The following is a 15,588-nucleotide window of genomic DNA, read 5'->3' as shown; positions in this document are numbered from 1 at the left end:
TCATTAACGGCTTGCTTTGTCATTTTGGCTAGTACCTCTATGTGGAGAGCCACACTTTCAAGACCAATGTTTAGGACAAAGAAATTGAGTAAATAATTACACCAAAAAAACTGATCTAGTCTAGCTAGTACAAAGGTAAGGAAGGTTAGCCATTTTTGCCTTTTGTCAAACTTTATATTGATGTCCTTGTGCCCAAGGGAACCCTAGAGTGCATCTACCATTCCATCCAGGTGGAAGCTAAGGCCAAAAATGGGTCCCACAGACCCAACAGGTTCCATTTGGGGCTCTCCAATACATGCCTGGTCTCCTAATCTAATCTGTGGCAAACCAATCACTACTCTTTAAAATTATAAGACTTTTATAATAATCAGTGGGGGTCCATCCCATATATTGGGTGGAGTTTGTCCAATGATGAAAGCTATGATTTCTCTGCTCCCAGCATACAGCTGCCATATTCTGGGGTCAACCAGAATAAACCATCCCGAACGTGGTTAAAACCTTCTAGTACTTGATGTGGATTTTGTTTTTTTTTGTTTTGTTTATAAATTTATTTTATTTTTGGCTGCATTGGGTCTTCATTGCTGCACACGGGCTTTCTCTAGTTGTGGTGAGCCGCGGCTACTCTTCATTGTGGTGCTTGGGCTTCTCCTTGTGGTGGCTCCTCTTGTTGCAGAGCACGGGCTCTAGACGCGCGGGCTTCAGTAGTTGTGGCTCACGGACTCAGTAACTCTGGCATGCAGGCTCTAGAGCACAGGCTCAGTAGTTGTGGCGCACGAGCTTAGTTGCTCCATGGCATGTGGGATATTCCCGGACCAGGGCTTGAACCCGTGTCCCCTGCATTGGCAGGCGGACTCTCAACCACTGCACCACCAGGGAAGCCCTTGTGAAACTTTTTAAACTGGCAAAATAGAGTGTTATAAGGAGATCTGCAAGGTCTAATTAGTCTGTACTTCAAAAACCAGTCTAGAACTGGCTGGATTCCTTATATGGCTTCTTTTTTTTTTTTTTTTTTTTGGCTGTACCATGGGGGATCTTTGTTCCCCGATCAGGGATTGAACCCATATCCCCTGCATTGGGAGCGTGGAGTCTTAACCACTAGACCACCAGGAAAGTCCCTGTATAGTTTCCTTTTTTTTTTTTTTTTTTTTTTTGCGGTACGCGGGCCTCTCACTGTTGTGGCCTCTCCCGTTGCGGAGCACAGGCTCCGGACGCGCAGGCTCAGCGGCCATGGCTCACGGGCCCAGCCGCTCCGCGGCATATGGGATCCTCCCAGACCGGGGCACGAACCCGTATCCCCTGCATCGGCAGGCGGACTCTCAACCACTGCGCCACCAGGGAGGCCCATAGTTTCCTTTTTAAGCGGATATTGTTTTTTCCTTGGACAAGTCACTCCTGTCTTTACAATGATAGGAATCGGGGCAGTGAATCTGGCCCATCTGGGTGCCCTGTTAGCCCAGACAGCCTTACTCACTCTTTCCTGGATCCTTTCTGGAATAGGTTCAGCTTCTTTCTCTCCTGGCTGTTCAAGCGACTGTTGGAGCCTTAGGGCATTTTCCAGAGGCACTGCTAAACGCAAAAGTTGTTTCTCAGGTGAAAATGTTATTTGCACATGTACTTTGCCCAAGTCTCTTCCTAAAAGAGGGATTAGACAGTCCGATATGTACAGGAAATTATGTTTCAATTTCTCTTCTCCTATTTTGCACTCCAGGGGCAAGAGCAGAGGACGTTGCTGAGTTTGTCCCGAAAAGTCCCACTACTGACACTGTGGACTTGCTCAGAGGCCAGTTTACAATTTAGAACCGAGTAGTTTACTCCTGTATCTGCCAAAAAATCTGCTAGTTGATTCTCCACTGTTAATTGTACCTGGGGCTCCTGTGGGGCTATAGCCATGGGAGCCACCAGTGTGGCGGGAAGCCCCGGGTCCCACCAGTCACTATATTCTTCTTCAGAACTTTCCTTCCTGGTGACCATAACCTCCACCAGAGGGTCCCTCTGTTTTTTGGTGCCTTCCGTCTTTAATTTAGGACATTTCTTTTTCGAAGGTCCTTCCAGAATATGTGGCACCCATATCTATTAGAAAGTCAACTTGTTCCCCACTGTCAGTTACCCAGGGCTCTTGTGGGGATTTTGGAATTGGACGCCTCAAGTCCAAGGGAGTCTTCGGGCCTCTTCATTCAATGTCAGTGTTCCTCTCTTTCTACCATATGAGCAGCTCCTGTCTCCATTTTATTCTTTTCTTTCTTTTTATTTCGTCTAGGGCAATCTCTTTTCCAATGCTCCTCCTCCTTGCAATAAGCACATGGTTCCTTCTTCAGTGGTGGCTTACCTTCCTGTAGGTTGCTCGCCTTCCGGGAATTCAATGCTGCTGCCAGAGAAGCTGCCTTCAATTTTTCATCTTCTTGCTTCTGTCGTTGTTCCCTGTTGTTGAATAATTTAAAAGCAACATCTACTCATTGAGAAGGGTTCATTCCAAATGCACCATCTAACTTCTGTAATTTTTCCCCTATACCTGGGGCATTTTGCCCAATGAAAGTCATATGTATCATCCTTACATTCTCAGGGGCCTCAGGGTCTGCATCTGTGTAGCACCTATAAGCTTGATAAATCCTTTCTAGGAGCTCTGCTGCATCCTCATTTGGTTTTTGCTTTATCTCCTGAATCTTGTTTAACCTCTTTTGTCTAGGTACCCCCTTTTGAAGACCCACTAAGACACACCTCCTATAATGTTCTAGAAGTGGCATGCCCCCACTATTAGGATCCCAGTTAGGCTTAGCAATAGGGACTGACAGATTTGCTTCTGGAGTTCCATTTGGATCCACTAGGTGGAGCTGGTGTGCTTCCTCTCTAGCCTTGTCAATGACCATCCTCCTTTCATCCCCAGTAAGCATTATATTCATGAGTGTGAATGTCCGCCCAAGTGGGATGGTGAGTGGCAAATATGGAGGTGAAAAGTTCAGTCACACGGAGGGGGTCCTCTTGGTAAGCAGGGTTATGGTTTTTCCAGTTAAGCAAATCCAAAGTAGAGAATGGATTGCACATCCACAGGAACCCAGCTGGCTGGCCATTTGCATTAAGGCCTCCTCAGCACAAGGGAAATTGCACTGTTGCGGAAGTGGCTCCCGGTTCAAATTCGGTGCCCTGTTGGGTCTTAGATGGTGATACTAAACCAGTTCCCTGTGCCCCAGGGGTTAACAGAGAAAATTCTATTCTCTCCCCATGGATAAGGGAGACAGGAAGCCGTGAAAGGAGTGAATATGTTGGCGGCATGGTGGGGGCAGTTGGAACAATGCCAGTTTAGCCTGATCAGCCAGTTGGGGAGCTGGATAGGCCAGAGGGGGGTTTAAGTTGTTATTTATTTATTTATTTATTTATGGCTGTGTTGGGTCTTTGTTGCTGTGCGCGGCTTTCTCTAGTTGTGGCGAGCGGGGGTTACTCTTCGTTGCAGTGAGCGGGCTTCTCATTGTGGTGGCTTCTCTTGTTGCGGAGCACGGGCTCTAGGTGTGCAGGCTTCAGTAACTGTGGCTTGCGGGCTCTCGAGTGCAGGCTCAGTAGTTGTGGCGCACAGGGTTCGATGCTCTGAGGCATGTGGGATCTTCCCGGACCAGGGCTCAAACCCCTGTCCCCTGCATTCGCAGGCAGATTCTTAACCACTGTGCCACCAGGGAAGCCCTGCTGTAAGATTTTTAATCACAGTTTCAATTTCATTACTTGTGATTGGCCTGTTCATATTTTCTATTTCTTCCTGGTTCAGTCTTGGAAGGTTATACCTTTCTAAGAATTTGTCCATTTCTTCCAGGTTGTCCATTTTATTGGCATAGAGTTGCTTGTAGTAGTCTCTTAGGATGCTTTGCATTTCTGTGGTGTCTGTTGTAACTTCTCCTTTTACATCTCTAATTTTATTGATTTGAGTCCTCTCCCTCTTTTTCTTGATGAGTCTGGCTAAAGGTTTATCAATTTTGTTTATCTTCTCAAAGAACCAGCTTTTACTTTTATTGATCTTTGCTATTATTTTGTTTCTATTTCATTTATTTCTGCTCTGATCTTTATGATTTCTTTCCTTCTACTAACTTTGGGTTTTGTTTGTTCTTCTTTCTCTAGTTCCTTTAGGTGTAAGGTTAGATTGTTTCTTTGAGATTTTTCTTATTTTTTGAGGTAGGCTTGTATTGCTATAAACTTCCCTCTTAGAACTGCTTTTGCTGCATCCCATAGGTTTTGGATCATTGTGTTTTCATTGTAAGGTAGTTTTTGATTTCCTGTTTGATTTCTTCAGTGATCTCTTGGTTATTTAATAACGTATTATTTAGCCTCCATGTGTTTGTGTTTTTTACGTTTTTTCCCTGTAACTGATTTCTAATCTCATAATGTTGTGGTCGGAAAAGATTCTTGATACGATTTCAATTTTCTTAAATTTACTGAGGCTTGATTTGTGACCCAAGATGTGACCTATCTTGGAGAATGTTCCATGTGCACTTGAGAAGAAAGTGTAATCTGCTGTTTTTGAATGGAATGTCCTACAAATATCAATTAAATCTATCTGTCTATTGTGTCATTTAAAGCTTGTGTTTCCTTATTAATTTTCTGTCTGGATGATTTGTCCATTGTTGTAAGAGAGGTGTTAAAGTCCCCCACTATTATTGTGTTACTGTCAATTTCCTATTTTATAGCTGTTAGCAGTTGCCTTATGTATTGAGATGCTCCTATGTTGGGTACATATATATTTATAATTGTTATATCTTCTTCTTGGATTGATCCCTTGATCATTATATAGTGTCCTTCCTTGTCTCTTGTAACATTCTTTCTTTTAAAGTCTATTTTATCTGATAGGAGTATTGCTACTCCAGCTTTCTTTTGATTTCCATTTGCATGGAATATCTTTTTCCATCCCCTCACTTTCAGTCTGTATGTGTCCCTAGGTCTGAAGTGGGTCTCTTGTAGACAGTGTATTTATGGGTCTTGTTTTGGTATCCATTCAGCAAGCCTGTGTCTTTTGGTTGGAGCATTTAATCCATTCACGTTTAAGGTAATAATCAATATATATGTTCCTATTACCATTTTCTTAATTGTTATGGGTTTATTTTTATAGGTCCTTTTCTTCTCTTGTGTTTCCCACTTAGAGAAGTTCCTTTATCATTTGTTGTAGAGCTGGTTTAGTGGTGCTGAATTCTCTTAGCTTTTGCTTGTCTGGAAAACTTTTGATTTCTCTTTCGAATTGGAATGAGATCATTGCCAGGTAGGATAATCTTGGTTGTAGGTTCTTCCCTTTCATCACTTTAAATATACTGTGCCACTCACTTCTGGCTTTTAGAGTTTCTGCTGAGAAATCAGCTGTTAACCTTATGGGAGTTCTCTTGTTTGTTATTTGTCATTTTTCCCTTTTGCTTTCAATAATTTGTCTTTAATTTTTGTCAGTTTGATTACTATGTGTCTCGGCATGTTTCTCCTTGGGTTTATCCTGCCTGGGACCCTCTGTGCTTCCTGGACTTGGGTGGCTAATTCCTTTCTCATGTTAGGGAGTTTTTGAATATAATCTCTTCAAATATTTCTTGGGTCATTTCTCTCTCTCTTCTCCTTCTGGGACCCCTATAATGTGAATGTTGTTGTGTTTGATGTTGTCCCAGAGGTCTCTTAGGCTGTCTTCATTTCTTTTCATTCTTTTTTCTTTATTTTGTTCCACAGCAGTGAATTCCACCATTCTGTCTTCCAGGTCACTTATCTATTCTCTGCCTCAGTTATTCTGCTATTGATTCCTTCTTGTGTATTTTTCATTTCAGTTATTGTATTGCTCATCTCTGTTTGTTTGTTCTTTAATTCTTCTAGGTCTTTGTTAAACATTTCTTGCATCTTCTCGACCTTTGCCTCCATTCTTTTTCTGAGGTCCTGGATCATCTTCACTATCATTATTCTGAATTCTTTTTCTGGAAGGCCTATCTCCATTTCATTTAGTTGTTTTTCTGGGGGTTTATCTTTTTCCTTCATCTGGTACAAAGTCCTCTGCCTTTTCGTTTGGTCTATCTTTCTGTGAATGCGGTTTTCCTTCCACAGGCTGCAGAATTATAGTTCTTCTTGCTTCTGCTGTCTGCCCTCTGGTGGATGAGGCTATCTAAGAGGCTTGTGCAAGCTTCCTGATGGGATGGACTGGTGGTAGGTAGAGCTGGGTGTTGCTCTGGTGGGCAGAGCTCAGTAAAACTTTAACCCCCTTGCCTGCTGTTGGGTGGGGATGGGTTCCCTCCCAGTTGGTTGTTTGGCCTGAGGCGACCCAGTACTGGAGCCTACCGGGCTCTTTGGTGGGGCTAATAGGGACTCTGGGAGGGCTCACGCCAAGGAGTTCTTCCCAGAACTTCTGCTGCCAGTGTCCTTGTCACCATGGTGAGCTACAGCCACCACCCATCTCTGCAGGAGACCCTCCAACATTAGCAGGTAGGTCTGGTTCAGTCTCCTATGGGGTCACTGCTCCTTCCCCTGGGCCCTGATGTACACACTACTTTGTGTGTGCCCTCTGTTTCCCCCAGTCCTGTCAAAGTCCTACAATCAAATCTCGCTAGCCTTCCAAGTCTGATTCTCTAGGAATTCCTCCTCCCATTGTCAGACCCCCAGGTTGGGAAGCCTGACGTGGGGCTCAGAACCTTCACTCCAGTGGGTGGACTTCTGTGGCATAAGTGTTCTCCAGTTTGTGAGTCACCCACCCAGCTGTTATGGGATTTGATTTTATTGTGATTGTGCCCCTCCTACCGTCTCATTGCAGCTTCTCCTTTGTCTTTGGATGCGGGGTATCTCTTTTGGTGAGTTCCAGTGTCTTCCTGTCGATGATTGTTCAGCAGTTAGTTGTGATTCTGGTGTTCTCACAAGAGGGAGTGAGCACACGTCCTTCTACTCTGCCATCTTGAACCAATCTCCAAGGCACTTTAGTTTAACATTCAGGCAGAGGGGCAGGGTTCCCTGTGGCAGGCCATTATGTATGCTTACATCTATAGACAGCATCCTTTTAGTGATTATAATAACAAAAGCAACAAAAAGCAAAGGTAAAAGAAATAGATTTAGCTCTTCCCTGTTACAGATGGGCACAGATAGGTTACTAAGTGGTGCTTGCAGTGATGGAGGTGGCGGTGGAGGTGCCCCAGGAGCCTCCATCAACAAGGGAGGAGCAGATGGTGCTGGGCAAAATTAGGGCTACATGGATTCATAACAGCCAGCATTGTAAAATTGTCATCCAACTTTTCATTTGGAATCCTGGAATCCTCCACCATTGGAGGAAGAGATCTTTGCTTTTCTCTTTGTACCATCAGTCTACTACCTGGCTGCTCACTTTTTTTTTTTTTTTTTTTTTTTGCGGTACGCGGGCCTCTCACTGTTGTGGCCTCTCCTGTTGCGGAGCACAGGCTCCAGACACACAGGCTCAGCGGCCATGGCTCACAGGCCCAGCCGCTCCGTGGCATGTGGGATCTTCCCGGACCAGAGCACGAACCCATGTCCCCTGCATCGGCAGGCGAACTCTCAACCACTGCACCAGGGAAGCCCCTCAAGTACTCTTCTGATATATTTTTTCTACATTATTTTATATATATATATATTTTTTAATTTTATTTATTTATTTATTTGGGTGCACAGGATCTTTAGTTGCAGCATGCTGGATCTAGTTCCCTGACCAGGGATCGAACCCAGGCCCCCTGCATTGAGAGTGCGGAGTCTTACCACCAGGGAAGTCCCTATATATATATACATATATAAATATATACATATATATATATATATATATTTTTTTTTTTTTAAGTAACACTGTTAGCATAGCATATGAGGTCTGGCAGGGAAAGTTGATTTTATTTTATTTTTTTAAATTTTATTCTATTCTATTTATTTTTCTGGGGTTGTGCTGCGCTGCTTGTGGGATCTTAGTTCCCCAACTATGGATTGAACCCAGGCCTCGGTGGTGAAAGTGCTGAGTCCTAACCACTGGACCACCAGGGAATTCACAATGTAGATGACTTTAGAAAAATTGGATATTTAGCTGCTCTAAATCTCACCTTCTTTATCTATGAAACATAAATAATAATGTTTACCTCAAAGACCAGTGGAATATATTTATAAGGAACACATAGAATAATGCCTGCCCATAACAGAAGATCAATAAATGACTGTTTCCTTCTATCTAGAATCTAATATACTCCCATGAGCGTAATGCAGAAAATTAACTAAGATCATTAAGGCTGTGTGTGTGTGTGTGTGTGTGTGTGTGTGTGTAACTCAGGACATCATTAATCATGATGGATTTTCCAAGAAGACAAATTGTAAACATAAATATACTGACAATTCAGATCCAAAGGTCATAAGCCAGATAGTTTTATTAGAACATTTACCCCAAGAACACCCCTTCTGTTCTACTGCTGACAGTCTAGCCACACCCGCACTCATCAACTACCATGTTTTCATAATGCCGTAAAATGACATTATCATCGTTGTCCTGATAGAGCATGGAGATGGGGGACAGCTTGGTGGGAATGCAGACAGCCTGGGGAACTGCTGGGTCAATGGCGTGCATCAGCGCTTGCATGAAAGCATAATTGGAGCTGTTGAGGGAGGTGGTCAGTGAGAAAGGACAATCTCCGTGGCAGTAATTTGCCATGAAACCCTTGGGGGCGATGATCCACTTGTGCCAACCCAGGTCCCGGAAGTTGATGAACAGCTGGTGACGATGGCAGAGGTTCTTGCAAGAAGCCTTAGAGGCAGGGATGGCTGCTCTCCTTTTGCGGGTAGGAGGGTGGCACTGCTGAGGGTTGAGGGTGACCACCAACAGGGAAGCGTGAAGAGAACGTCTCAGTCTGGCGCCGGTGTCCTCAAGCTGAAACTTCACCCCAGAGGCTCTGCCTCCTTTGACCAGTATCTCTAGTAACAAACCTAAGTTCTTCCGGGGGTAATTATTCCTCTTAGCCACATCCAACAGATTGAAGTGAAGGACACCTTGAGGCCATGGTACTGACTGCAGTGCCAACATTTTACCTGTCTTTGGGGTGGCCTGGCCCCGCACGTGTGGCTCCTGAACCAGGGACAGAGCCAATTCCAGTTCTGGTCCCAGGTTATAGTAAGTGTTGGGCCCCAAGTCCAGGCCCAGCTGGGCCATTGTTAACTGTTCCTCATCTTTAATCGTAGACAGGTTAAAGGAGAGGAGCTTCTGTAGGTGGGAGGAGGTTTGGGAAAGACTCTCGGAGTAAAGGAAGAAACCTAGATGGGGACAGAGAGATGTGAGTCACCTCCGCCTGTGTGATGTAAATGCCAGATGTTATATGTACATCCACATATACAAAACAAGGGCAGGAAATTCTCAGCTATACTTAAACTCTGCCATTTGGGAGGATTTGTTTCTCTCACTCCTCATTTATGGCCAGAGGTTCTTGTCTTCATATTGCAGGTCTCCAAGTGAACCTGAATAGAATTTAGAAGGTCTATAATCTTGGATGGGAAAAAGAATCACATCTTTATCTTCACTAAACTCTAAGTGACATTTAGCATTTCTTTCAATTATGAATATAGGCGACAAATCCCAATAATATTGTAAGCACTTGTGACACTGTTACCAATAAAAATCATAGGTATGTTCATATATTAAGTTGTTGCAAATAGCTTAAAATAACATTTATGCTCGAACTACTTTGAATTGATGGTATAGTCCCTTCTTTAGATCTTGTTATTTGTTGCACGAATAAAATATCATATGCATTACTATACACACGTTCATTTTTTAAATATTTCTATAAATGTATTTCAGTATTTAATTGATTTCTTTTAAAATTCTAAAACTTTTGGGCCTCCCTGGTGGCGCAAGTGGTTGAGAGTCCGCCTGCCGATGCAGGGGATACGGGTTCGTGCCCCGGTCTGGGAGGATCCCATATGCCGCGGAGCGGCTGGGCCCGTGAGCCATGGCCGCTGAGCCTGCGCGTCCGGAGCCTGCGCGTCCGGAGCCTGTGCTCCGCGACGGGGGAGGCCACAACAGTGAGAGGCCCGCATACCGCAAAAGGAAAAAAAAAAAAAAAAAATTCTAAAACTTTTATCTTAGGCATATAAACCTTTTTCTGAGAAGGGGTTCATTGGCTTCAACTGCCAGCCAAAGGGACCTATGGCACAAAAATGTTTAAGAATGTCCTATGCTGTCAGGTGTTAGAATCACTTAGATTTACTTCAAAACAAATGCCTGTCATCCAGCCAAGGCTGGCCCTCTGGAGCTCCCTTATGTTTTATCCTTAGGTAATTCTTATCTAAAGCCCACAGTTTTCAATATCAATAATTTCTAGTCTTATACTTTTGAATACTTCTCCCACTTCACGGGAAATTGAGATGCAATGTGATTCTTCAATTTCTCCACATGGACCCACTTCTCTGTATCTTTTGAAATTGTGCTGAACTCTCCCTGTTTTCAAAGCTAACTTCTCTGCTTAGATTTTCAAACATCACCTACTCCTCTAGGAAAAGGCCCAATAGAGGATACATTTACCCTTTGTTTGTTTGTTTGTTTTGCATCTTCAATTTCTCTCTCTCCACAAATAACTTCTTTGATCTGATGCCACCATTTTGTTTGGTAGGGTGGCTCTACCCTAAAAGATTTTCTAAGCTCATTCAGCTTGTGGAGAAATTACAATGGAAACCCAGGTATTCTAACCATTCCACCACAATGCCTCTTCATGCTCATTTAAAAAAATAACAAAATTAAGAAGCATTTAAAATTACCCAGGTTCCTGTTCAAGTCTACTATATCATCTCTCCCTTTCTTTTCACTGACCATCTTCTTAAAAAGATTAGTCTATGTTTGCTGTCTCTACTGCTTACCATATATTCTTTTTATTGTCCAACTCTCTTACCCTACTGGTCCACTGAAATAAACATCTTTAAGTGTGGACTAACTAGCAAATGCAAGGATGTTTTCACAGTGCATATCCTTCTCAACCTCCTTGAACAGTTGATCTCTCCTGTGCACGGCTTTAATTCTAACATATTGGTCTCACTTTTTACCCATATCACTAAATTACATTCCTTAGGCATGAAAAAAACCCCAAAAGACAGAGAAGAAAAGATGAACAGATTTGAAAACATGAAAATAAAAAGCTTCTATATTCAAAGACATTATGAACAAAATTAAAAGCTGAAAGAACAACCAAGAATACTTGTAATATGTCTATAAAGAGCTTTTACAAATGATTAAGAGGCCTCACAAATCATTAAGGAAAAGAATCCTCAATAGGAAAAGGGTCATAATGTGTAAATAAGGTATACATTATTTAATGTATAAATGTAATGTTTATATTTGAAAATTTAATGTATAAATTTTCAAATAATAATACAATTATTTGAAAAATAAAAATGAATGATTCACATTTTAAGATAATAAACATGATAAATATAGTCAATAATGCTGTATGTCGTGTATAAAAAGAGTAAGTAAATTCTAAGTTTTTAGCACAAGGAAAAAAATTTTTTTTCTATTTCTGTAACTTTGTATCTATCTGAGACAGTGGATGTTCGCTATACTTATTGGATTTGTTGTTGTTGTTGTTGTTTTGGCTACACAGCGCGGCTTCTGAGATTTTAGTTCCCCAATCAAGGATCAAACTTAAGCCATGGGAGTGAAAGCGCCAAGTCCTAACCACTGGACCACCAGGAACTTCCCTCACTATACTTATTGAGATAATTATTTTGTGATATACATAAATCAAATCATTGTGCTGTACACCTTAGACTTATACAGTGCTGTATGTCAATTATATCCCAATAAAGCTGGAAGAAAAAAAAGACTATATTCTAAGTCTTAAATAAATAAGCAAATAAATAAATGATCCATTATCCATTTGAAAGGGCATCATTCCACTTTATTAAAGAAACATATTAAAACAACGAGATCATGTTTTGCTACCAGATTAACAAAATTTAAAAGCTAAAAGAGTGTTGTTACCTAATGGCCACCCAGTGCAGCACAGATAAGTACACTGTCATATACTAACAGAATAAAATCCTATACAGCAATGAAAATGAACTACAAATACACACAACATGGATAAATCTCACAAATGTAATGTTGAGTGAAAGAAGCCAGACACCAAAATGGATACATTCCACAGTTCCACTTACATGAAGTTCAAAAACAGGCAAAACTAATACGTAATGTTAGATGTCAGGATAGCAGTTACCCTTGCAGAGAAGTAGTGATTAACAGAAGGGGGCATGAAGGATCCTCTGGGGTGCTGGTCATGTACTGTTTCTTGATCTGGGTGCTAGTTATTCTGCAAAACTTCACTGAGCTGTTCTGTACAATTTATGCACCTTTCTGAATGTACATTTTACTTCAATAAGTTTCTATTTTAAAGAGACTACTGTCAAAGTGAGAATTCTCACACACTCAACGTGGAGTATAAATTTTAAAGGATATTTGCTGTACATCAAAAGTATAAATGTAAAAAAGAAAACAAAACAGTATAAATGTGCCTACCCTTTGATACAACAATACCCTTCTAAGAACTTATCCAGGGAAATAATAGAAAAAGTGCACGCACACACACACACAAAATGGATATAAAGCTGCACTATTATAATATGTTTATGTTCATCAACAGGGCATCAGTTACATAAATTGTAGCATGTCTATACAATGGAATATCATATAACCATTAAAACAGGGATAAGTTGACTATATGTTCTGACTTGAACAAAATGTTCATAATATTGGAGGAATATATAGTATGATCCCATTTATTAAAAAAATGACAAGTTTATATTATATATATGCAAAGAAGAAAATTCTGGAAGAATATACATCAACTATTAATGGTGGTTTTCTCTAGGGGGAGCATTAGGGAGGAGTGATAATGAGATCGTGTCCTTTTCCTGTACCATTAGATAGAATTTTGATCATCACAAAAATTAAAAGTTTTTTTTTCCATGGTGGAGGGAAGGAAGTAGCCTCAGCTATTTCCTACTCTCTCCTTGGAAAACCCTTCACACCAGCTCCCCTCACCTCTTAACTTTCCTCCAGGAATTGTCCCTGAAGCCCCACCCCCAAGGCATCTAATGTGACACTTAGCACAATGCATGGAAGTCATCTGTTTGTTGATGTGTCTTCTATAAACTCTTAAAAAGCTGACTTTGTCATTCATCTCTGTACTCTCATGGTCTTACACAGTTGCCGGCACTTAGTAGGCATCCAATAAATGCTTCTTGGACTCAAATCTTATTTCCAGTTGCTGTAAAACTAACAAACCAGGGCTCTCAATTCCTCCCACCTCAACCACCTGGGAGGCTATATAGAAATGCAGATTACAACACCTATCTCTGACTTTGAATAAGAATCGTGTGGGGGGGACTTCCCTGGTGGCACAGTGGTTGAAAACCCGCCTGCCAATGAAGGGGACACGGGTTCGAGCCCTGGTCCAGGAAGACCCCACATGACACGGAGCAACTAAGCCCATGTGCCACAACTACTGAGTCTGTGCCCTAGAGCCCGCGAGCCACAACTACTGAGCCCACGTGCCACAACTTCTGAAGCCCGTGCGCCTAGAGCCCCTGCTCTGAAACAAAAGAAGCCACCGCAACGAGAAGCCTGTGCGCTGCAATGAAGAGTAGCCCCCGCTCGCCACAACTAGAGAAAGCCCGCGCGCAGCAACGAAGACCCAACGCAGCCAAAAATAAATAATTTTTTAAAGACATTAAAAAGAAAAGAATCGGGTGGGGGCGTGAGGGGCAGGAACTAGGCTGGAGAATCACCTTTTAACAGTTGATCTGGGTAATTTTTGGTGGGTGGTCAGTTTGGCAAGTTACTGAATTATCTGAAGGGTATGACAATGGCATATATTATCGCCATGTATTTACAAATCAAGAATAGCCTTTTCTACCCATCAAAAGTAATGGGGGGGCTTCCCTGGTGGCGCAGGGGTTGAGAGTCTGCCTGCCGATGCAGGGGAGGCGGGTTCATGCCCCGGCCCGGGAAGATCCCACATGCCGTGGAGCGGCTGGGCCCGTGAACCATGGCCGCTGAGCCTGCGCGTCCGGAGCCTGGGCTCCGCAACGGGAGAGGCCACAACAGTGAGAGGCCCGCGTACCGCAAAAAAAAAAAAAAAGTAATGGGAAGGTATGGAGCGGGAAGCAAAAAGTCCCGGGCAAACTGAGCCCAGAGGACCAGGATGAGTAAATTTGGGGCTCAGGGGTGGGAGACTGAGCCCTAATTCCACCCTCACACCTCCACCTAAATTGTAGCACAAAGCTGTTGATTCAGAAAAAAACATTTTGAGTCCTGGCTTTGTTCACACACTAGCTGTATGATCTCGAATAGGTTACAGGTTATCTACTGTCTGAGCCTCAATTTCCTGATTGTTAAAAACTTGATAAGAATACCTGCCTTCCTCTCAGGACAGTGGTTGGGATTAAGTAAGATAAAATGTGTAAATTACCAGTACGTGGCCGCCCATGAGCCCCTCGGTAATTGTTACTTCCCCTTTATTCCTTTCTTCACACCAGATTCATCTCCAGGAAAGGCCCCAATGTCCTCACCTTGATCTGGGAGAAGTCGGAGTAGGTTCCCACGGACACCCAGCTCCTTCACGTAGCACAAGTCCTGAGAGACGCCAGTGGTTGCCGCTGCCCCTTGATCCTGGAAAAGTCTCTTCAAGATGGAAGGCACAGGTTGGAACTTCTTGGGGGAAGGCTCTTTGTCTAAGCCCAGAGACTGGAGAAAGACATGTTCTTGGAATTGGAATGTCTGGCCCAAGGCCAGGATTAACAGGAGGCCTAAAGCCAAGCCTGGCAGCGAAGGAAGCATGGCCCCTGAGCCGAGGTGAAGCTGGCTAGTGGGGCTGCAGAGAGCTCTAGCGCCTGACTGCCCAGCAATTCAGGTGCTGCTAATTTATCTGAGGCAAGATAATCAGGTGTGAATTGCTCTCTTCCCAGCTTCTCAAAGGCAATTGGATACAAAAGGACAGATTTTTTTTTTCTCTCCCCCAGTTCTGCTCTCTCAGAAAAAAATTCACAAAAGAAAGATTACCCACGCATGGACCTAACTCTACAACAATCTGAGATTTGTCAGCAGTAGACTGAGTGGAAAGGAGATACACATTTATTCTTTTAACAAACATTTATTAAGCATCTGTTATGTGCAATGCGCTGAGATGGGTGCTAGGAACATATTATTAGTAATGGAAAGTCTTGTCATTCATAGTCTAATTAGACAAATACACAGGTAGAGTTCTACTAAACTATATCCACAGCCAGGTGGAAAACCAAACCGGGGAGGGAAAACCCCTCCTGGGGAGGTTGATCTACACTCCCTGTCTGTTTTCAGCTCTAGGACTGAATTTTGTTCCACTAACTTTGACCTTCCTGATTAAAAGTCAGAAATCAGACTGACTGGGTAATTCTGGTTCCAGTACTTATTAGCTCTGTGACATTGGACATGTCACTTAACCTTCCTAAATTTTGTTTTCTCAACTGAAAAGAAAAACCTGCCTTCTAATTTGCCATAGGAATCTGATAAGATGATGTGTTTAAAGTGCTCGGCACAGAGCCTGCCAAAAGGTAAGCACACACAAAGTGTTCACAGTGGAGAAAACTTCAAAGATTAGC

The 15,588-nt window shown here is 42.7% G+C and overlaps 1 protein-coding gene across 1 annotated transcript; it reads right to left on the bottom strand.

Moving 5' to 3' along the window:
• Positions 1–8,386: 8,386 nt before the first annotated feature.
• GDF3 (growth differentiation factor 3) lies at positions 8,387–14,788 on the bottom strand. The gene is made up of 2 exons (XM_060113939.1): positions 14,521–14,788; positions 8,387–9,213 (listed from the first exon to the last, which is right to left on the bottom strand). Exons 1-2 carry the CDS (start codon positions 14,786–14,788, stop codon positions 8,387–8,389), a joined length of 1,095 nt encoding a protein of 364 aa, XP_059969922.1.
• Positions 14,789–15,588: the final 800 nt, after the last annotated feature.

Source organism: Mesoplodon densirostris, chromosome 11 (genome assembly GCF_025265405.1).
Source record: "Mesoplodon densirostris isolate mMesDen1 chromosome 11, mMesDen1 primary haplotype, whole genome shotgun sequence".
NCBI classification, from domain to species: Eukaryota; Metazoa; Chordata; class Mammalia; order Artiodactyla; family Ziphiidae; genus Mesoplodon; species Mesoplodon densirostris.
Note: the sequence above shows the minus strand (reverse complement) of the source record. Positions and strands in the feature narration are given on the sequence as shown.

What these genes read in the sequence shown, in the direction of transcription:
- GDF3 (XM_060113939.1), bottom strand. Translation starts at nt 14,788, where the DNA reads ATGCTTCCTTCGCTGCCAGGCTTGGCTTTAGGCCTCCTGTTAATCCTG. An exon ending in CCGACTTCTCCCAGATCAAG is followed by an intron (nt 9,214 to 14,520) that starts GTGAGGACATTG and finishes GTCCCCATCTAG; the next exon opens with GTTTCTTCCTTTACTCCGAG.